The sequence below is a fragment of the Panthera tigris genome, chromosome B2 (assembly GCF_018350195.1).
Source record: "Panthera tigris isolate Pti1 chromosome B2, P.tigris_Pti1_mat1.1, whole genome shotgun sequence".
Taxonomy (NCBI): domain Eukaryota; kingdom Metazoa; phylum Chordata; class Mammalia; order Carnivora; family Felidae; genus Panthera; species Panthera tigris.
Window position 1 is genome coordinate 49,908,187 of NC_056664.1, and position 22,996 is coordinate 49,931,182.

At 48.7% G+C, this 22,996-nt stretch overlaps 1 protein-coding gene across 1 annotated transcript in view; it reads right to left on the reverse strand.

Moving 5' to 3' along the window:
* Positions 1-22,996, reverse strand: part of TRAM2 (translocation associated membrane protein 2) — a 78,219-nt gene that overhangs the window by 2,699 nt on the left and 52,524 nt on the right. The window contains exons 3-8 of the mRNA XM_042986553.1: positions 12,057-12,166; positions 11,435-11,551; positions 4,948-5,006; positions 3,694-3,778; positions 3,053-3,123; positions 230-334 (exon numbers count right to left, since the gene is read on the reverse strand). Of these exons, the coding sequence (XP_042842487.1) occupies positions 230-334; positions 3,053-3,123; positions 3,694-3,778; positions 4,948-5,006; positions 11,435-11,551; positions 12,057-12,166 (547 nt within the window). The remainder of the gene's footprint in view (positions 1-229; positions 335-3,052; positions 3,124-3,693; positions 3,779-4,947; positions 5,007-11,434; positions 11,552-12,056; positions 12,167-22,996) is intronic.

Below are 22,996 nucleotides of genomic sequence, written 5' to 3' on the forward strand. Positions count from 1 at the left end.
TAGGGCCGGTGAGGGAGCTTTCACCCACTTCTCCAGAAGCAACGCCAAGTGGAAAGAGGGTGTGAAGGTAGCGCATCGGGGTGTTTGAGGGAGGAGATCTCTGGAGTAAGATACTCCAAAAAAACAACCCTGGGGTTCCATCTGCAGGAAGGGGCACTATCAGCCAGGCCTCATGGGAGGCTCCTGCCCACAGCACTGTGAGTGGGCCAGCCTGCTTTACACTACTTACAGCTTCTCGTTGTTCTCGTCGGCAAAGTAGAAGAGTCGAGCCATGTGGAAGAGGAACTCAGTTGAGTACTGCAGCAGCAGCAAGATCAGGCCCAGGCGGCTGAGGCTGGGAGAAATGGACAAGCCTCACAGTTCCCCCCTGGGATGCTACAGAGCGTGAGGCACCCCGCACCCTGGGCTCTGCTCTCCTCGCCAGCCTTCCCTGGCTGGCCCTCCTCACCCTACAGGATTCAGTTCTGCCATCACACCTTTAACAGAATACTGAATCCCCCAGGCCTCCGCCTGTCCTGTCTGGGTCAGGGGCCCCTCACCGCTCCCACAGTGAACCTAACTTAGGCTCCACGGCACCAGTCACCATGCATTCTTTACCGGGCCCAGGACCCAGTGCATAAAAGGTGCTCAGACCAAGTGACTGAGCTTTGTACACACTTGAGCTTTGTACACAGAAATACAAAGGATTCCCGTCTGGTTTTTCATTATCCAAGTCTTCACAGCTAAGAGGTACAAGAAGAAGCAAAACTCAACATAATGCAAAGAGATGTGCTACTGAACCCACCTCTTAAAAATCTGCACCCACTCAGACACCCCCTCCCCTCAATTCCAGGCATGGTGGCATTACCAGCTTTCTTAGGCAGTTTGCTACAGATGTCAACTGTAGCTCAAATGGAGAAAGACCGCGAAGGGAAACCGCAGACCCTGCTGAACATGCAGGGCTTCAGGTAGTCAATAAAAAAATGTGGGAGCAGCCCCACAGGCTGTGCTAATGAAGGGCCCGGCCAATTCCACCCAACAAAACGAAAGCAGTGCAGAATCCAGTGGGGTGGTCACTGGGTCCTGAGGATGGTCAAGAGAATGATGGGAGCACTACCCAAGGTCTTCACGTGACCTAGAAAGTCCAATATGACCGTGCCCAGTGACCTCATGTCAAAACTCATTTTCTGCATTCCAGCCACGGTGGGCTTTACAAACACCTCAGGGCCTCTGCACCTGCTGTTTCTCTGCCCACACAGCTCTATCCCCAGATCTTCACATGCCTGACTCTCATCATACCTGCCTCAACCTGAGTCACCTCCTTCCCCACGACAAAGGTGCCACGTAGACAAGTCGCTGTTACAATACCCTACTTTATTGTTTTAGAGAGTACACTAGTGAGCAGGGGAGAGGAGCAGGGGGACAGGGAGAGAAAGACAAAATGAATGAATGAATATCTCAGGGGAGAGGGAAGGGGGGCAGGGAGAGGGGGAGAGGGAGGGAGGGAGGGAGAGAGGGACAGAGGGACAGAGGGACAGAGAGAAAATATCTCAAGCAGGCTCCATACCCAATGAGGAGCCCAATGTAGGGCTTGATCTCATGACCCTGGGACCATGACCTGAACAGAAATCAAGAGTCAGACGTTCAACCAACTAAGCCACCCAGGTGCCCCTAGTATTTTCTTCATCGCATTTACCAACACAGGAAGCTATTTTCTTGTTAATTGTCTGACTCCCTCTAGATTGGACACCCCAGGAGAACAAGGCCTTGGTCTGACTTCACCCAGGGGTAACTTCGGCTCCAAGAGCAGTGCCTGGCCCAGAGGAGGAGCTCAGGTACGTGTCAAGCAAGTGAAGGCCTCTAAAGTCAAGCTCTTCACCAAAACAAGGCTCTGCAATCATTCAGCATTTCAAAGGTCTGCCTCCCTTGGGAAATCCTGTAGTCAGGGGGTCTCTCCTGTCCCCACACTCACTTCTGAAAACCACAGCAAGGATGGAAGCAAAGGAAGGCCAGGCCACGGTCCTTACAGGAGCAGAGAGACGGCTGCACCAGCATCGCTGGAAAGGGAATGGGCCTCGTTTTGGAGGGCCTGCTGCTCCCTGCCCTCTCGCTTCTATCCTCATCCCAAAACAAGAATGACAGGACTCGCCCAAACAGGGTCTGACACCTGCCCTTCTCCTTCCGTGGGACACATCAGCTGTGGGAAAAGCAGATCTTAGAGCATCTCCTTTCTTTGGGAGGAACACTGACAATACAGCAGGGACCCGACAAGTAGCAAGAAGCTCTCTTTCCACATGGTCCTGCCTGAAGGTTCTCACCCTGGTCCTCACCACACACTGCTGGGTGCAGCACAAGAGCAAGGCTGGTCCCACCATAGAGGCTTTGGCCTCCAAGGACCCATCCAGGTGTCGATGCTATTTCACGCCTCCAGGGATAAGAGCATATTTGAGAGCTGCCATCCTCCTAATTCCATTACCCCAGGTCCGTCATCCTCACAGGAAGCCTGCTGTGAGGGCCTAGGAGATGACAGGCCCAAGGACCTCCAAGCAGCTTAGCAGAAAGTTATACATCACAAACCCTTAAAACGTCAGCCCAGAGAAAGTACAGGGTGCTCTCCTATCCTGCTCGGATAAAGCTCAGGAAAATTCCAAATTAGCAATGACATATCTACTCATCAGTAGGATTCTTTTTGTAAAAGACACTCAAGGCCAAACACCATGGCCATTCCTCCGACTTCAAAGGCACGGTTCAAGTGCCAGCATCCCTCGAAACCTTCCCTGGCTCTGTCTCAGGCTGCGTTAGTCCCTCTTCTGGATTCCCACGGCAGATGACCCATATTGTAGCACAGCCATCATCTCACTAAGCTGTCCTGACCTGTGCCTCTGCTGTCACTCCTACTAGGCTGAGCATGAACCACTAAAGACAAGGGAATCGCCGCCTTTGTATCCCCAGGTCTTAGCACGGTGCTTGGCAAACAGAAGGTGTGCAGTAACTGCCTCCTAACTGAATGTGTGGAGAGATGCACGGATATAAAAGGGCACAGAAATGTGACGGGCTCTGGGATCTCACTCACTTTAAGAGGTATGCTCCAGCTATGTGGACCAGGTACAGACAGATGTACTGGAGCTGGCGGGGAATTTCCTCCTGCAAACAAGAGAAGCAGGCAGTAAATGTGCTCATCCCCACCTCCTCTCCGCAGAGGGGAGGTACAGAGGGGCGGGGAGAGGGCAGCAGGCCAGGTTGCTCTGACACAGACAGTCCCCAGGTCACACCAGAAGCCCATGCACCAGGCTGCTGGGAAGTCAGAGGACGAGGTGCTGGCTTCAGGTCCATGTGGCAGGGCTGGGTTGAGAAAGAAGAGACAGGGACTGGGGAACAGGGCTTCTGGAAATAATTCAGAGGAAGACTATTTAAAAAAAAAAAAAAAAAAGACTGGGAAAGGCAAAAACCTCTGATCCACTACCCGGAAGACAAGAGGTAGACCTCCCCCAAAGCCACATGTCTAGTGTGGGCAGCAGGAGACCCGCTGGTGGCCTGCTCTCAGGGAGATCTTTGTGGAGACTTCACTGGCTCAGCATTTTCCTCAACCCGCCAACACGTCCCCTGTCCCCACCCAGCTCTGGGCTTCTGGAGGAAGGCTCAGGGGAAGGAGGCTGGGAAGAGCAGGAGGGGAGTGAAGGGCACGTACCTTCCAAGGGGGAAACGAGTACTCACCTTCCGTACCTTCTGGAAGTACAGCTCAGGCAGTGCATGCAGCCAGTAGGCCAGCTGGCACAGGTAGAAAAACTTCACCTGGAAGCTGGAGACAAGGAAACGAGTCACACGGGAGGGAGAAGACTATCCCTGCAGGTGCTCGCAAAACACAGGACAAAAAGGTGAGGCCCAGGACCGTGGGACGAGCTGGGCCAGGACTGCGGGAGGGAGGCCCCACACCCGGGGACCCTGCTCCACATACGGGACCACTTAATGGGACACGGAGTCCACAGAAAGAAACAAAAATGGTGAAAAGAGTACAGAGGAGGAAGGTTCTTCGGCTTGGAGAAGGGAAGGCTGAGCAAGGACAAGGAAGACGGGGCACCAATATACTGAAGAGTGAGCAGATTTAAGCAAAGGAGGGTCCTCGTGCAGCTGTTAGCCCTGTGCTGTTGTGGTTCCGAAGGGTGGCCAGGAATGGCAGGGAGGGTGTCCTGTGGGAGGCAGACCTGGTGCTGCCCTTCTGGGGTCTTGGCAGCACAGAGCAGGAGGGGAAGGGGGTGCTGCCTCTGGAAGGGCACCCGCCACGCGAGGCTGGGCGGACGGTGTGTGGTGCACGAGCGCGGGTCACCAAGGACATACAAAGCCCAGAGAGCGTTATGGAGATGCTCCGCTTGCGTATCCATCTTCCGACCATTTAGGTGCCTGCTGTGGACTAAATGTGTGCGTCCCCTCAAAATTCCTATGTTGGAACCCGAATCCCAATGTGATGGTGCTAGGAGGTGGGGGCCTTTGGGAGGAGATCTAGCAGTGAGGACGGGGACCTCAGTAATGGGATTCGTGCCCTCGTCAAACAGACCCCAGAGGGCTCCTTCTCTGCTCCTCCACATGAGGATACGGCCAGAAGACAACCATCTATGAACCAGACACCAAAACTGCCGGCGTCCTCATCTTGGGCTTTTCGGCCTCCAGAACTGTGAGAAGTTTCTGTTGTTTATAAGCCACGCAGCCTACGGGGTCCTGGCACAGCAGCCTGAGCTAGGACACCCGCTCCGTGACGGGGGCTACCGCAGAAGACATTTCATTTGGGGGTTGTCCAGTCAAGCGCCCTAGGAGGAAGCAGCTCCCGGACGAGACTGCCATCTACAATACTGGGCCCCCACAGGCTCGGGGTGCAACCTGCTCCTCCTGCCAGCTGGTCTGGAGTTCTCTGGGGTGGGGAAGCCGGTGGACCAGCTTGCTCCTCCCTGGAGACCAAGTCATGAGAATACTCACGGGAGGTACACGTGTGGGTAGTCTTCCCAGAGGCTTCTTGGGTTTGTTAAATATCCTTCCTGTAGTGGGCAAGAAGAGGTAGTGTTTAGAGATGTGGATATGAGACCCGCTGGGGCCCTGGGCAGGCCTAGGGGTCAGGGGCACATCCAATCCCCAGCTGCCAGGAAGAGGAAGATACAGGAAACGTGAAAACGAAGGCCTTCTCTGAAGGGGAGCCACCCGGCCTTCAACTGGCTTTTTTATTGTGAAAATGCTCTACTCTGGGGTTTGAAGACCTGTGTCTGGACATGGATCTGGGACTTACTGGCTCTAGCCTCTGAGCAAGCTCGTCTCCCTAAGCTTCAGTTGGGTCATCTTTAAATGAGGACAAAAATACCCTCCCAGAGTTATTGTTAGAAATAAATGTGATAGCTCATGTTTATGTGTCTAGCATGATGCCTGGCATGAAGGTACTCAGGAAATGCTTGTAGAATGAGTAAGCACGTGACCTCTAGAATCACCATCCACTGGAAAAATGAAAAGCCTACTTTGGCTTTTCACAACTCTGGCAGTAAAAAGAATGCAGGACCGCACAGGCCACCCTGGGAGGCCTCACCCCAGAGGCCTTGTAAGTGTGACACATACCACACTGGGTCATCATTGCTAGAGATCTCCATTACTCTGCAAGCTCATGGGTCTCATCATGCCCTTCTTTACACCTCCAGCACCTAGCCCAGGGCCTATTACAGAGTGGGCGAGGTAACCTGAAAACCCTCCCATCATGAAACATCTAGAAATGCTGAGTGAAACCTAACAACTAATTCTTTTGTATTCAAAAAGTTTTTACCAGAAAGGGAAAACCTTTGGAATTCAAAAGGGCTAGAAGGCTAAAAGCCTAAGCAGTAAGGGGAGGCTGAGGCAGCCCACAAGGCCCTATTCTTGGGCCAGGGTGGTCATGCCCATGTGGGAACAGAAGATGATGCCTCGGGAGTTGGAGCCCAAGACCTTGTATAAAATCAGGATCCCTGGGGCACCTGGGTGGCTCAGTCGGTTAAGTGTCCAACTTCGGCTCAGGTCATGATCTCACGGTCAGTGAGTTTGAGCCCCATGTCGGGCTCTGTGCTGACAGCTCAGAGCCTGGAGCCTGCCTCAGATTGTGTGTCTCCCTCTCTCTCTGCCCATCCCCCGCTTGTTCTCATTCTCTCTCCTTCCCTCTCAAAAATAAACAAACATTGAAAAAAATTTTTAAAAATATCAGGACCCCTCAATGGCTACAAACTTCAAGAGAAGGTTAGATTAGAGTCTGCATTAGTTTGGATTAGACTAGAGAAAGGGTCGACTATAGTCTGGCAACAATAAAAGGAGATAAAGAAGCTGTTTGCTCACCCTGTGCTCACGATGAAAACTAAAATATATTAGCCCTTGAAAATCTGTAACCTTGGGTTCACTTTCAGATGGGTTTGGAGTTCAAATTTATAACCACTTTTATGGTCCAGGAACCACCAAGCTAAGAAATTAGTGTTAATGCTACTGTGACACCATTGGGACATACTCTCATCCAAGGATGTACAGGATTCTCATGCATTAAAATCTTGCTAAAGAGGAGATTACAATCCAAAATTACAAAACATAAGAGGAAACAATCCACCATGAGCAAGAGTCAGCTGATGTTACAGGAATCCAATAAAAACTTGTTGGTTGAATGAATCAATGATGAACGCTTTAGGTGATTTCTCCCTTCTGAGGGAAAAAACAAGGCTCTTATTTGTCACTCAGAGATGGTTAGATCAATATGACCCCATTCCACAAACAGGCTAATAAAGGAAAAGACAGGAAGTAGCTCCTGAAATGAGATGGTTTTTCAGCAGCATAGGTGAAATCTGAGCTGGGCCACCAACCTCCTGGCCCAATAACCTCAAGCCCAGTTCCTCAGTAAGTCAGAAAATAAACTGAGCTGGCGGCTTTGATGAGGAGACCGAGACTCAAATGTCACACTGGGACTAAGATCAGGGCGTTAGCAGTGCTCAAAGCCAACGTGGTCCAGGGACAAACACTTGACTTACTGCCTCGTGGATCCACAGCTGTGTTTCCACGTGAGGCCTGACCTACCCACCCTCAAGTCACTACATTACCTTGGACATCTCAGGTATAGTCCCCAGCCCCCAGCCCACAAGCTGGGGCCCCATTAGCACAGTGACCAAAGTGACAGGTCCAGTCAGGCCACATGCACCAGTGTGGTCATGGTAACATTTCTGAAGGAAAAGGTCTCTCCCCAACCCCTCACAGCCTCACTCCCAGTCCTTTCTTCCTACCACTGCCTCCTCCCTCAGTCACACACAGATGGAAAGTTCCGGGGCCTCTGGAGGGTGACAGGAGCACTTTGCCACACCGCTGCTATCGGGCTCTGCCTTCCCTCTCTGCTGCTCATGAGGACCCAGGCACACAGTCATATATATGGTCTTCCACTCTCTACCTCAGTCCAGGGAAATCAGAGGTAAGAACGCACCATGATGGAAGAAGCAGCAATGCATTTAAGGAGGAAAATGGTACATCTGGGACTGAGGTGGGAGGAAAACTTCTGCCCAAAAAGAGGCCGCCCAAGAGAAGCAGCATGGAGAAAAACCTAAAAGTCCAGATGATCTTGTGATTTTAAACATGAACCTCCTTGGCCTGGCGCCTTTTCTTAGGAGACAAGGAGGTCAGAACTTAAGCCAACAAGCAAAGAAAACTCCCCAGAAAAATGCTGCCTGCTTGTGAATGTCCAGTCCACAGGGAGTTCAGGGAGGGTATGCAGGGGGGAGGGTGGGGGAGTCGGAGGAAAATGACTCACCGCTCTGAGAACAGCCTTTTCCAGACCTCGGGCCAGGCAGCTGCCTGAGGGCGGCCTGGGGCCGGGGTGCCCTCAGAGCTCTGGCAGGCCATGTACCTGAGATCATGGGGAGCCAAGAGGGCTAGAGCCAGCACCTGCACCCCACCCGCCTCTGAATCCCAGGCCCCATCAGGCACTGGCAGAGGGGCCTGGGAACTTTTGAAATCCTTCGTTATCTCCTTAACCTACAAGCTAAGTGAGGCCTGAGCGAACTGGAGCAATCTCTCCCTCCCCCACCCCTGCCCTGCAGCCTTCCTTTTTGGTGAATGGACAAACAGAACCACACAAACAGCAGAATCCAGTCATAACACAGCCACAGTTGCTACCTAGATTCAGACATACCAATAGCGTTTGTCCTTCAGAAACAATCATGTACTAAAGTTCTGCTCTGAGTAGCCAGTCTGTTAACAGGAAATCAGTCCAGGGTGAAGAGCATTCCCTATACCAGGCTCTCAAGGAGCACCAGACTTCAGGATTTAAAACATGAAGGGAAACATCCCCAGGAAGCCGGCATGGAGACCAAACACGGCCCGCCCTGCTTTCCCCTATAGAGTGCTCATGTTTTGTTGTGTTTTCTAATCAATAGGAAGTAGTCCATAGGTAGGTTAACAGTAGGAGGTTGATCTTTTCATAAATTATTGGTCGGTCCAGTCACACTCTCATCACTCTGCTTGTATAAATGCAGAGAGAAATGTCCAAACCCCACTGCCCAAAACCAGTTACTTCTAGGGGGATGGATCTGGGGCAATTTTTTTTACTTAAAAAAACAAAAAAAAACCTTTTACGTATTTCTTATGTAATAGACGGTCATCTAGAAGTTTACAAAAACAATTGACTTGTTATTTTAAAAGCAGTTAAGGGCCAGAGCAAGAAGACGTAACTGCTGCTTACCCCCTCAGTCTCACAACCACTGTTTAGTGAGCACTTAGTACCTGCCGGGCTCTGCACTAGAGACTCTGTGAGCATGCAGGCTGTTCACAAGCAGTTCGGGGTCTAGTGGGACAGACAGACAGCACGGAATATATGCATGAATGAGAAAAATGTCACAGCAATGGGTATAGTGCATGCAGTACAAACTGGGGGAGGGGGTTCTCTGAGGAGATGGCATTTATGTGGAGACTCAGGTGGGAAGGAGTCAGCCGTGGGCGGCCGTGGGATTCAGGGGGTGGAGCATGTGAGGAGAGGAACCGCCCCCGCAAAGCGCAAGAATCAGGAACAGCCAGGAAAGGTAGAGGAGCAGAGGTAATAGTGGGACCCAGATCACAGGAGCGAGGAAGATAATGGCTTAACTGGCTGCAAGAGGGACAAGGGCTTTTACACAAGGGTGCAGGACTTCATTTATGTTCTAAAAGGACCTGTCTGGGTAAGCAGAAGAAAACGGATTGTGGAGGGAGGCTACGAGAGAGGAAACGTCTCCATCTAGAAGGACGATGGTCAGTGGTCCAGGCAAGAGGTAATGGCGGTTTGGACTGTGGAGCAGGACTTCCCAACCTTGGCACTACCAACATCTGGGGCTGGGTAATTCTCGGTGGTGGGGGCTGCCCTGTGTGGTGCAGGACATTCAGCAGCACTCCTGGGCTCCACCCGCCAGCCCCATGTCCCCAGGGGCCAAAATCTCCCCTGTGGAAACTGGTGGGCCGGGCTACAGCATGGATAGAACCTCAATGACCTCTGCAGGTGGGGTTCACAGGACCTGCTGTGGACCAAGTTCCAAGAAACTGCTCAAAGTTTTTACAAACTGCAGGTGGGGTTCATAGGACCTGATGAACTGACTGCAGACAGTAGAAGACAAGAACCAAGGAAGATTTCATCCTAACAGAAAAATAGGATTTAAGAAACACTTAGCTATTTCTCACTCCTTTTACAAAACTACCCTCCCTTCTTCTTCAATCATCTTTATTCCCTGCAGGATGGTGCAGTGGGAGTAGAGGAGGGCCAGGAGCGGCATGGTGCTCTTAGGAGTTGGGGGTCACTGGAGCTTTCCAGGGTCCCCATGGCCCCCACTTTCTACTGAAGATGTTGAGTGGGGAACTGGCTGTCACCATAATAAAGGCCTGTCATGAGCTTCCCCAAGTAAAGTGCTACATGCTGTCAGACTAATGAGCATCATTTTTAAGCCCCTGAAGGCCTGAGAGAAACAAAGAGCAGTTGAGCATTTAACGCACTGGAAGAGACGTCACATAACATGGCTTTTGGCCTCCAGAATCTGGTCTAAATGTGTCACAGCTCCAGGAGAATATCTGGGGCTGAAGTAGGAGGGGTAGAAGTGATTCAGAGACGAGGCAATGTTTCTTCTGAAAGACGCTGAGGCCATTCAGCCTCAAAGCACCAGAGGGACTCCACGGGCAAACACCGAGAGGTTGGGAGAAGTCTGAAAGGCAGCATTACCTAGACCTGAAGGGGCCCGGACACACACTGTGCAACATTAAGGGACGCTCCTCATATGGGCCACACTGCACATCTTTCCCTCTGGGGACAGTATAACATGGCAGTCCTGCTCAAGAGGACAGAAGCCTCAGGTCCTACATTTAAAATTCCTAATGTTCTGTTTAGGAAACGGTTCCATGATTAAAGGATAAGAGACATACAAGCAATATACACAAGGACATGCAGACTCCTGCTCTCAGAACGTGAATTCAGCGTTGAGCTCTGGAAGCAGAGAGTTCCTTAGGATGTGAAAGTTCATCACTGTCACTGAAGGAAGAGGAAGGGGGTGAGAGGTCAGCGGAAGGCAGGGAATGAGAGGTCAGCAGAAGGCAGGGAAGGGAACTTAGAGATCACAGGGTTGCTGAATTTTCCAAGCCCTAGGCCCGTGTTTCTCACAGGACGACTCTAGCTCTAGAAAAAGGGACCAAGTTACAGACAGGAGTTATTTCACGTGGGGGTGGGGGGCTTCTAATTAAACACTTTCATGCATCACAGGCCAGGTCTTGTTACAGCGAACCCCAAAGGACTGTCCGCATTCCTTGCTAGTAAGGAATTCTGGTGTATCAAAGGCTGCTTGAAATAAGAGTCCTATTGTGTAGAAAGGAGAGGTAGATAAATTGTCTGGTCCCCCAGGCATTTGTGGGAATGGCACTGACTCTCACAGGATTTGATGTGCGGATGAGGGGATGCTTGCAGGAGGCCAGTGTGGTAAAACAGAAAGCGTACTGAACTTGGAACCAGACTCCTAAGTCCCAGTCTGGTCCTTGCCACCTCAGAACCACATGACCATGGGGACACTGCAAAATTTGATCTTGGATGCCATCAATCTATCAACATGGGGACCAGAATAAACAAACAACTCATCTCATGGGATAGCACTGGTAGGAGGACACTGTCAAATGATACAGTGCTGTGTAGAGGTATGGTACCATTATCATAGCATCACAGAATAACTATAACAAGGGTTTATTTTTGGACAAGAGGGCTCTCTGCAGCTTTAAAAGAGCATCTATACCATCTGGCCCCTCTCTCCTACCATGAGGATACAAAAATAGTCGTAGTTCCAAGAAACTGCTCAAAGCTTTTACAAACTGCTCCTGACTCTTTTCCTTCCCTGCTTAGCCCTTCACGGTCATTTTATCAGCCATCTGAGAAGAGATACGTTGCTGGAAGCCCAGGCCCTGTGCTTCAGCGGTCCCCGGGGCCACTCACCGTCACCACCACGTAGAAGCACCATACCACAGAGCTGAGATGAAAGACGACCAGCTGTCCAGATTCGTTGAACTTGCTGTGTTTCACCTTGGAGAGGTGAAGCCGTTTGCTGATTTTCTAAAGAATAAAGAGAATCCTGCATATTAATATATGCAGGTGCATTCGTAATGGGCGGCTTCAAACTCCCATTATCTACCCTTGAAAGGATAGCAGTCTGAAGCAGCCATGGCTCAGGCCATTCAGTGTAAGCCTGCTGTGTGCATGGAGCGCTCAGTTCAAGGCAAGCATGTTGAGAAAGGGGCCAGATTGAGGTCCTCAGCCTAGATGTAAAGAAAACACCCCACAATCAGGCCACATATGACAGACCCATAAGCACTGTGTCTTGCCATTTCGGGCAGCTGTCCCCTCATGCAGTAAACGCTGCATCCCATGCACTAAGAAGGCTGTGAGAGGGGACAGAAACCACAGTGTGTCACAATGGATGTCCAGTCAATAGGACCAATCAGGGCATGCAGATTAGGAGGGAAAGGGGCAGAGAGCTGCAGTGTCCTCTAAGGCGAGGCCCTTCTGCCCACCGCATCTCCCCGGCTTGTGATCTCAGAATCCAGACAGCATCACTCACATCTAAAATGTACTCCTGAACCACAGCGTGCAAGATGATGGTGATGAAGACGTAGAACAAGATGGTGACCAGATCCTTCGGCCCATAGTGGTAGTGCACAGTCTCACTATCTGTGGAGGTAAGAAAAGCCATGTCAGCATCCCCGGGCTGAGGAAATGCTCTGGGACCCCAAACTGAAGAGATCTCTGAAGCAGAAGGCGCCATGCCGTACCCCTAGACTTGGAAGAAACCTTTTTCCCTAGAATCCTACCCACCCCGTGGGCGTCGCCCTTGGTAAGTGCCAATGGGGAGGATTAAGGAGAACCAAGCACAAACGGTGATGACTACATCTCCTGCATCTGGGCAGGAGAGCGCAGTGGTTAGGAGCCAGGATAAGAGACAAGCCATCTCGATCGCTCCCTGGCTGTGCGACTATACAGAAGTGACCAACCTCTCTGAGCCACAATTTCCATCCCTGGAAGATGGGACTGTCGTCTTCAGCACGGAAGCATGGAGTAGCGGTTAGGAGCGTGGACTCAGAAGCCCGAGTTTATGTCACAGCTCACTCATTACCTATGTGACTTTGGGGCACCTCTATATGTGACTTTTCTGTGCCTCAGTTTCCTCATCTGTAAAATGAGAGTAACAGCAGTTCCTGTATCGTAAGGTTTCCCTCAGAATCAGACGGCTTCAAAGCAAAGTGCAGGGAACAATATCTAGTACATAGCAAGTGCCATATGTATATTTGTTATTATTTCTGTTGTTGGGCTAGTGTGAGGATTAAATGAAATAATTTGTATCAAGAGGATTATCACTGTGCCTACACCCATGGCAAACATGCCATAAATGGCAGTCTATTAAAATATTATTTAATAGTAATAAATTAGACAGCATCCCAGACATGTAATAAGCCTTGTATAGCCCTGCTGTGGCGGCCTCGTTCTCCACGGACAGAGGAGGATTTATACTTTTGTTCCAGTTAGCAGGCTAGGGTTGCAAGGGCTCATGAACCCGCGCTGGGTCTCTGCTGCTCTGTAAACGCCCCCCTGGCTCCACCAAGCAGACTCGCTGGCTGCCTTTCCAGCTGTGCTGTGCTCACGCCGAGTCGCACACACATGAGTCATCTGTCTCTGCCAGGATGCGTTTACCAGAAGGTGGACCAGGGCCGGTGAGTTTCGGGGTGGCCACGGAGCGAAGCAGAGCTGACTGGGTCACCCAGGGAGTCAAACCATCCCCTCTGCCTCCCGGGACGGAGAGAACGGGATGGTCCATGGCGCTGAGTGGGGAGAGGGCAGCGAGCATGTGAACTCTGGAATCAGACAGACTTGCCTTTTTCCTCTCCCTCCTCCTTTCCACAAAAACCTACTCTGTAAGGGGCACTGGGCTAACTGCCGGAGTGTGGAGATAAGGGATACTGGCCGGACTTCAGAGCACACAGACCGGTGAGGAGACGGATAAGTAAACGTACAATTACCCTACAGACAGGCACGTGGGGCCAAGAGGCAAAGAGAGCGTCCCAGCGGGCCCCGGCAGGCCAGGGCCCAACCCCGGCTGGGTGGGCGCAGTGGGCAGCAGGTCAGGGTGAACAGGAGGACACCGGAACTTGGGGAGAAGCACGGGGGGGGGGGGAGGGGGGCATCTAGGCTGAGGAGGTAGTGTCTGCACAGGCTGCAGGGAATGAGACCGCAGCGCCTGTTGAGTGCCTGGGCACCGCGTGAAAGGGGGTGGGCTTTGTCCTGGGGGCAACATGGGACACATGGAAGAATTCAAATCCAACAGGCAAATGACAAAATACGGGTTTTGGAAAGTTTACTCTGGCAGCAGTGAACAGCGCCGTGCCTGGAGGTGAAGACACCAGTCAGGGAGCTGCTTCCGGATCCACAATAAGGAAGCATGGAGGCCTGAATTAAAGCAGGATGAGAGACGGAGAGGGCTGTCAGTGAGACAACGGGCAACACAGGGGGACTGGCCCACCCAGGGGCTGAGGGCTGGGAGGGGGAGTCAGGCACTGGCCGGTGGAGAAGGCACTAGAGCCAAGAGGATGGCTGCAATGACACTTTCCTAGCCTCCTTCAGAATGGAGGACCAGAGGAGACAAGTTCAATTGTAGTATATTTTGAAACTATAAAATAACTGAACACATGCAGAGTTCCATCAAGACCAGCATCACGAGTTATGGGCACCTGGGTGGCTCAGTCGGTTAAGTGTCCGACTTTGGCTCAGGTCATGGTCTCACGGTCTATGAGTTTGAGCCCCACGTTGGGCTCTGTGCTGACAGCTCAGAGCCTGGAGACTGCTTTGGATTCTCTGTCTCCCTCTCTCTGTCCCTCCCCTGCTTGCACCCTGTCTCTCTCAAAAATAAACATTAAAAACTTTTTTAAAAAAAGACTAGCATCCCTAGGCAAAATGGGATTTAAACTCAAGTATAGTCTAATAGTAGTGAAATACCACCTGTCAAGACTTTGGGTTATCTTCTTTAAGGCCTATTCAGGGTCACCTGTTATTCTTCACCCCCAAATACCATGGTTCCAAAGAGACGTGACCATAGCCTTAGACCCCTCTTGAAACAAGAATCAGTGCATGAGTTAATACATTCTTTTGTTCCTTCGCTGTTGAGAGCCACATGCATGTTTTTCATCAACAAATAAACCATGTGCAGAGCTCCATTCTGGGTGCTGGGAGAAGACCATGAAGGATGGGCACAGACCTGCCCTCTTGGAGCTTAGTGGATGTGCACAAAATTCTCATACTTAAAAACTACAGAGGCTAAAACTACAACACAGCAACAACCAAAAAACTGAAACAACCAGATTAAAAATGGGCAAAGGATGTGAACAGACATTTATCTTAAAAAGACATACAACTAGAGGCACTTGATTAAGCATCCAATTTCCGCTCAGGTCGTGATTTCACGATTCGTGAGTTTGAGCCCCACATCAGGCTTGCTGCTGTCAGCACAGAGCCTACTTCTGATTCTCTGTCCCCCTCTCTCTCTGCCCCCTCTCCCCTCCTCTCAAAAATAAATAAACTTTAAAAAAAAGAGAGATGTACAAATGGTCAACATGTATGTGACAAAGTGCTCACCATCATTACTGTTAGGGAAATACAAATCGAAACTACCCCACATCCATCAGAATGGCTACAATTTAAAAAAAAAAAATGAAAAAGAACAGAAAATAACAAGCATTGATGAGGACGTAGATAAATTGGAACTTTTATGCACTGTAAAATGGTAGTCACTATGGAAAACAGTATGGTAGTTCCTAAAAAATTAAAAATAGTAAACTCAAAATGGATTAAAGACCTAACTGTAAGATCTGAAGCCATAAAAACTCCTAAACAAACAAAAACATAGGCAGTAATCTCTTGGACATCAGCCTTAGCAACATTTTTCTGGATATATCCCCTAAGGCAAGGGAAACAAAAGCAAAAATAAACTATTGGGCCTACGCCAAAATAAAAAGGTTTTGCACAGCAAAGGAAACCATCAACAAAACAAAAAGGCAACCTACAAACTGGAAGGAGATTATTTGCAAGTGATCTAATAAAGGGTTAATACGCAAAATATATAAAGAATTTATACAAGTCAACACACACACAATAATAATCTGATTAAAAATGAGCACAAGACCTGAATAGACAGGTTTCCAAAGAAGACATACAGATGGCCAACACACATGAAAACATGTTCAACATCACTAATCATCTGGGAAATGCAAATCAAAACTACAATGAGAGAATACCTCACACCTGTCAGAATGGCTAGAATCAGACAAGAAATAACAATTGTTGGTGAGAATGTGGAGAATAGGGAACCCCTGTGCACTGTTGGTGGGGATGTAAATTGGTCCAACCACTGTGGAAAACAGTATGGAGTTTCCCCCCAAAAAATTAAAAATAGAAATACCATACAATCCAGCAATTCTACTACTGGGTATTTACCCAAATAAAATGAAAACACTCATTCGAAAAGATGTTTACTGCACCACTATGTTTACTGCAGCATTATTAACAATAGCTACATTATGGAAGCAACCTAAGTGTCCACTGATAAAGAAGATGTGGTATATACATGTATATAATGGGATATTATTCAGCCATAAAAACGAAGGAGATCTTGCCATTCGAGACAACATGGATGGACCTACAGGGTATTATGCCAAGTAAAGTAAGTCCGAGAAATATAAATGCCTTATGATTTCACTTCTATGTGGCATGTAAAAAACAAAACAGAAACAGACTCCTATATAGAGAGAACAGATGGCTGGTTGCCAGACAGTGGGGGTAGGTGATGAGTGAAATAAGTGAAGGGGATTAAGAAGCCTACACTACTAGTTAAAAGTAACCCATGGAGATGACAAGTCCAGTATAGGGAGTCTAGTCAGTGATGCTGTAATAATGTTATATGGTGACAGTAACTACACTTTTGGTGATGAGCACAGTGTAATGTCAACTCGCTATGTTTGTTGCACACCAGAAACTATTACAACATTGTATGTCAACTATATTCCCTTTAAAAAAATTAAAAATGGAGTCACCACGTGATTCTGCAATTCCACTTTTGAGTATATACTCAAAACAACTGAAAGCAGGATCTCAAAGAAATATTTGTACACCCATGTTCACAGCAGCATTTTTCGCAATAGCCAAAGGTGGAAACGACCCCAATGTCTATTGACGGATGGATAAACAAAATGTGGTATACACATACAACAGAACACTATTCAGCCTTAAAAAGGAAGGAAATCGTGTCACATGCTACAGCACAGATCAACCTACAGGATATCATACTAAGTGAAATAGGCCAATCACAAGAGACATACTGGATGATTCCATCCTATAAGGTAGTAGTCAAAATCATAGGCACAAACCAGAATGCTAGGTGGGGGCTGTGGAGGGAATGGGGCGTTGCTGTATAATAGCTACAAAGTTGCAGTTTTGCAAGATGAATAGGATTCTGGAGATCACTTGCAGGACAATGTGAATGCATTTAACAGCTACTGAACACTTAGAAATGGTAAAGATCACAAATTTCATCTTCTATATAATTAAAAAAAAAAAAACCACCAGTGGCCACGTGTGAGAAGTGCTCTGAGGTGGACTGAAGGCTGAGGGGGAATAAGAGGGAGCAGAAGCCTCGCTCTGAGGGACCTGAGCACAGCGCCCAGTGCAGTCGGTGCCCTGCACTCGGATGGTGGCACAGCGATGGGGAGAGGACACGTCCACATAGAGGTGGGGGATGGGCCAGCCATAGGGAGTGGTTCTCAATGGGCAAGGAGAGCAGCTGACAACACGGGGTTGAGAGAGGTAAGGGATACCGGCCATCCTCAGGTCCCCCAGGGGCTTCCGCACCCCAGCCCAGCCCCCCAATGCCACCTCAGGGTCAACACAAGCCACTGACACCCTCCCCTAGCCCCACATCCTTACTGGTGATAATCTGCTCCTTTGAGGTCTTTCGCCTACAATCATAACGGGTAGCAGCATCCACAAATACTGAGAAGACATGCTCTGGTTCATACACATGATCTCTGGTGCTTTCCCCTTATCTGCTACTTTCCTACTTTTGATCAAAGCAGGCAAGTGAACTGGTTTGGCCCTTTCTGCTCTCCACAGAGCCATGGAGGCTGGGTGGATACTTTGTGAACACAAAGTATTCTTCCAGGAGGCTATAAACAAATCCCTGTTTCCGGCAGATTTTTCTTTTTCTTTCTTTCTTTTTTTTTTTTTTTTTTTTTTTGGTTGCTCACTAATTCTAATACAAACCCTCTCAGGACCCAGGCTGGAGTTCTTGCTCTTCAAGCACTGCCCCTGTCTTGCATGAGCTCTCAAAAAGGCTGGCAATGGTTTGGCAGAAACCTAGTATAATTTTTTCTGAAAAGTAACTTGCAACACATCTCTGAGCTATTAGACCAGGGAGGCCACCCTGGTTGTGAGTTGCAGCAAAATGCCGACAGGTACCAGGTGGGTAACCCAAACGAGCAAAGCAGTCTGGGTGTGGTAAGCTAAAACCTTTTGGCACAGAGGTCTGCTGGTTACCCAGGGAATATCTGCACGTCCACAGTACGCTTCCCACTGACTTCCTTCAACCATCGCACCTTCTTGGTCTATCATTCACATTTCTGCTTTGAGAGAGGGACACGTTCTTCTTTATCCACCTTACTAAAAGAACAGTTAAAAGTGGAACACACAGTGACTGACAGGTAGTCTCGCTGTCAGGGACACCCTGGAGGGGAGTCGGTAACTGTGGGAAACTGCACAGCGTGTGTCCCCCGGGGGGGAGAAGAAGGAGTGGGGAAGTCGCTCCTCAGATACGGAGGCCGTGGGAGGGATACAGCCCAGTGTGTCCAGATTCTCGATATTCCAGAAGCAAAGAAAGAGATCTTTACATGAAATCACTTGATTTAAAGACACTGCGCACAAATTCAAAATTTTAAAAAACACTTTATGGGCCAACACCAGACTGACCAGAAAAAATGGACCTGCCGGGCCATGGTGACCATGGGCCACCAGTGTGTAACCCCCAGGCAACAGGACCTCTGCAACTTTCCAATAGCAACATCCTGGGAGTCTCCTTCCTACACACCCCCATGGAGTGTGTCGATATGCCCTTCTGTAGGCATTACTCTAGCTTTGGAAGAAAGTACCTTCAGTAATGATCTTCCAACTGTAGACGAGTTACTCAGCCCTCATCCAAAGTGGCATCTGCTTGGCTCATCTCTGATCACAGTTTAAAAAGAAAGCTAGAGTAATCAATAACAGCCTTGGCTGTTTTGACCAACAGCCTCAGTCAGCAGCTGCCCCTTTACAGGAGTAACATTCTTATGGACATCCTGCTTTGCTTCCTATGACTAAGAGATACATTCCTGTTTCCTCTGGTGTCACCTGTAAGCAGCTTCTCTGGTCTGCCTCACATGTTCCCATCCCGTCCGGGTACTACTGTGCGGTCTCGGCCCTCCTCCCATGACTTGAGCTGGTTGGTGGCTGTCTGTAGCCATCCCATCCACCTCTTAGATCCTTGGAGTCTGGGCACCTGCCAACGAGACTTCTAGCCTTTGTGTGAAAAACTGGTTGCTCAAAGAGCATCACTGCCCATCCTGGCTGCGTCTTTGCTCCTGGTTCCTTTCCTAATGCCTGCCCATCTGGGTTTATAAGATGTACTTTCTGTTAGTTTCTGTGCTTATGGCCAACTCTGTTTCCATGTTAGTGTGACGTTCTAAAAGAACTCAAGATACAAAAAAAAAAAAAACAAAACAACAAAAAAAAAAACCACCACAAGCAAAATCAAAAGGGAAATGATCACTTAAGGGGGAAATATTTATAATTCAGATCATAAACAAAGGACTAAGCTTGCTAATATGTAAAACACTTGATAATAAAAAGATCAAAAATCCAAAAGAAAAATGGGCAAAGGATACGAACAATTTACAGAAAAAATTTAAAAGATGCTCCTCCTTACACAGAAAGGAAATGCAAATGAAAACTACAATGAGCTGCCATTTCATACCCATCACATTGGCAAAGATCCACAGCTTGACAACATACTCTCGCTGAGGCTGTGGAGAAACAACCTCTCCTTCACACACCACTGATGGGGGTGCAAAATGGACCACCCCTTTGGAAGGGCAATTTGGCAATTTCTATTGAGATTACAAGCGCATCAACCCTTTGATGTGGCAACTCCACTTCTGGGAATTTATCTTGTGGTAATACCTGCCACATTCACAATGACATGTGATGAGGTTATGCACCGCAGCACTGTTTTGAACAATAAACTAATGGAAGCAATCCAAGTTGTTTTCATCTATCAGGGGCAGGTTACATAGTCCATAGTTCTAATACACTGGGGCTATGCAAAGTGTGGCTGTGGACCAACAGCACTGGCATCACCTACAGGCTTGGAAACACGGGCTGTTGTGGATCTACCCCAGGCCTGCTGGATCAGAAACTCGGGATGGCCCAGGACTCCATGCTTAATGATATCTCCATGTGATTCTGATGCATGCTAACATTTAAGAAGTGCTGGTATGGGGCGCCCGGGTGGTTCAGTCGGTTAAGCGTCTGACTTCGGCTCAGGTCATGATCTCACGGTTGGGGAGTTCGAGTCCCGCGTCGGGCTCTGTGCTGACAGCTCAGAGCCTGGAGCCTGCTTCGGATTCTGTGTCTCCCTCTCTCTCTGTCCCTCCCTTGCTCATGCTCTGTCTCTGTCTCAAAAAATAAATAAAACATTAAAAAAAATTTTTTTTAAAAAAGAAGTGCTGATATAAACAATGGGTCTGTTTTTTAAAATCAGAGAGGGGACGCCTGAGTGACTCCATTGGTTAAGCGTCCGACTTCAGTTTAGGTCATTATCTCATCATGCACGGAGTTCAAGCCCCGCATCGGGCTCTCTGCTGTCAGTGCAGAGCACGCTTTGGATCCTCTGTACCCCTTTCTCCCTGCCCCTCTCCAGCTTGTGCGTGCTCTCAAAAAGAAATAAAAATTAAAAAAAGAAAAAAAATCAGAGAGAAACAAAGATCAGAAACAGGGAAAACCAATCAGGAGATTTAGAAAGCAGACCCATGGTTGCTTTGGGAGGGGGTAATGGCTGGGAGTGCTGTATCCTGCTGTAGGTGATGGTGGCGTGGGTGCACATCTATGTACAAATTCACCGGCCGTACCCTCAAGAACACGTATGTATCACTGCAGGTGCTATACCTCAATAAAGTTTGTGACGAAAATGATGAAGCTCTCTACTCATTGACATAAAAGGATATCCAGCATACATTACTTAGTGGGGAAAAAAGTTAGGCCCAGAACAGTACAGTATTCTACCAATTACATAAAAAAGAGAAGAAAAGAAATATGCGTATTTGTGTCTGCATAAAGCAACAGTGGAAGGCGGGGGATAAATCCAGGAAGGGCACACAGGAAACAACAGGGATTATCCACAGGGGATGCGAGTGTCAAAGGAAGAGAGTTCAGGGTGAGAACAAGACTGAATTTTTGGACATGTGAGCGTATTTCCTACTCAAAAAATAATTCTTCCGCTTTGTACAAATAAAATTAAAAAGTATCCATTTTTCCCACCTCGCTGTCCCTCCCCCCCCCCTTTTTTTTTTTTACCACAGGGACCCAGACAAAGCATGAAAAGACCTGAAGCTCATTTCTAATGCTGCCACTCGCCCACCAGGGTGGGCATGATCCAGGGTCTCTCTGCCCTCAGTTACTCCTTTGGGACAATGAGGATAATGCCATCTACCTCTTCTCACAGAGCTCTAAGGATCAAGTAGATAACTGACTTATAAAGTGCTACACCAAAAGAGGAGATCATTCTGACCACTTCTATCAGAACCAGAAGCTAAAAGAACATAACTGTCACCGTGTACCACATACAAAGTACTCCCATCAGGGTGCTTATTTAGGATAAGGAATACAAACAACCATAAGCCACTTATTGAGCATATGCTCTGCCTGGCACTGTAGTGAACACATCTTGTAAGCGGCATCATTCACCTCTCCCAGGAATCCTGAGTATTATACCCATTTTACAGACAGGGCAGCTGAGGTTAAGAGGTGGGAGTTAGTTAGGAGTGGGCTAAGACCCCAAACATGCTGCCAATGACAGGGGGTGAGGCCCATCGTTTATTCCGAGGCCTCCTTGCTTTCTGACTCCCCGAAGGCCATGCTAATATAAACAATGGCACGCCGAGGTGCCAGGGGAAGAGTGGGGTTGAGGACAGGCATGGGGCCCATGCCTCACAGGGCAACATTCTGATCTCCACTCTCACTCTGTGTGGCCAGGCCGCCAGGTCACACCGCCGCTGACCTCCCAAACTATAAGCATCACCATGGTTCTCACACGCACTCAGCTGGTATGGGCCGAAATGTGGCTCCCCTCACCCTCCTGCCAAAAATGATTATGTTGAAGTCCTAACCCTTACCACCTCACAATGTGACCTCATTGGGACACGGGGTCTTTACAGAGGTCATCAAGTTAAAATGAGAACGTTAGGGTGTACCCTAATCCAATGTGACTGGTGTCCTTACAAAAAGGGGAAATCCGGAGGCACCTGGGTGGCTCAGTTGGTTAAGCATCCAACTTTGGTTCAGGTCATGATCTCGCAATTCACAAGTTTGAGCCCTGCATTGGGCTCTCTGCCATCAGCACAAACCCTACTTTGGTCCTTTATCTCCCTCTCTCTCCGCCCCTCCCCTGCTTGTGCACTTTGTCTCGCTCTCAAAAATAAATAAACGTTAAAAAAAAAATCTTAAAAAAAAGGGGCGGGGGGATGGATCTGGACACAGAGACACATACAAAGAGGATGGCCGTCTACACGCCAAGGACAGAGGCCTGGAACAGGTCGTGGCTCAGAGCCCTCAAGCAAGCCAACCTGCCGACACTTTGATTTTGGAACTTCTAGCCTCCGGAGCTGTGAGACAATAAATTTCTGTTCCTTAAGCCACTTGGTCTGTAGTATTTTGCCATGGCAGCACTAGAGAAATACATACCCTTATACAATCCTTCCTCACATAGACCCTAACCCCGCCCCTGCCCACAAAATTAAAGATCTGCCCGAGGATCTTCAAGGTTACCATTTTATCCCCATCTTGTATGGCTTGAGATAGATTTTCAACAATTTTCTAGTAAGATAGAAAGATAAGGAAAGGATACTTTCATGATGTAAAAAGATGCAGCCAAATGAGAGAAGCATTAAAGAGAATTTGGAAATAAAGGGCCTAACTTGTGACTCGTTTTCTTGATGTACCTTTTTTTTTTTTTTTTTTTTTTTTTTAAATAAAGCTATAACCCTCCCCGGGCCTTTGGGAAAGAAATAAAATAGTAAGTCCTAGGTGCCAAGCACACACTCAGCAGTTTACACACTGCAGTTTACACACATGAGGCTTCTATACACAACTCACCTGGGCAGACAACAATGCAGCACGTGGAGAATGCCTACAGGGAGGGAAAGCATGAACTTCAAG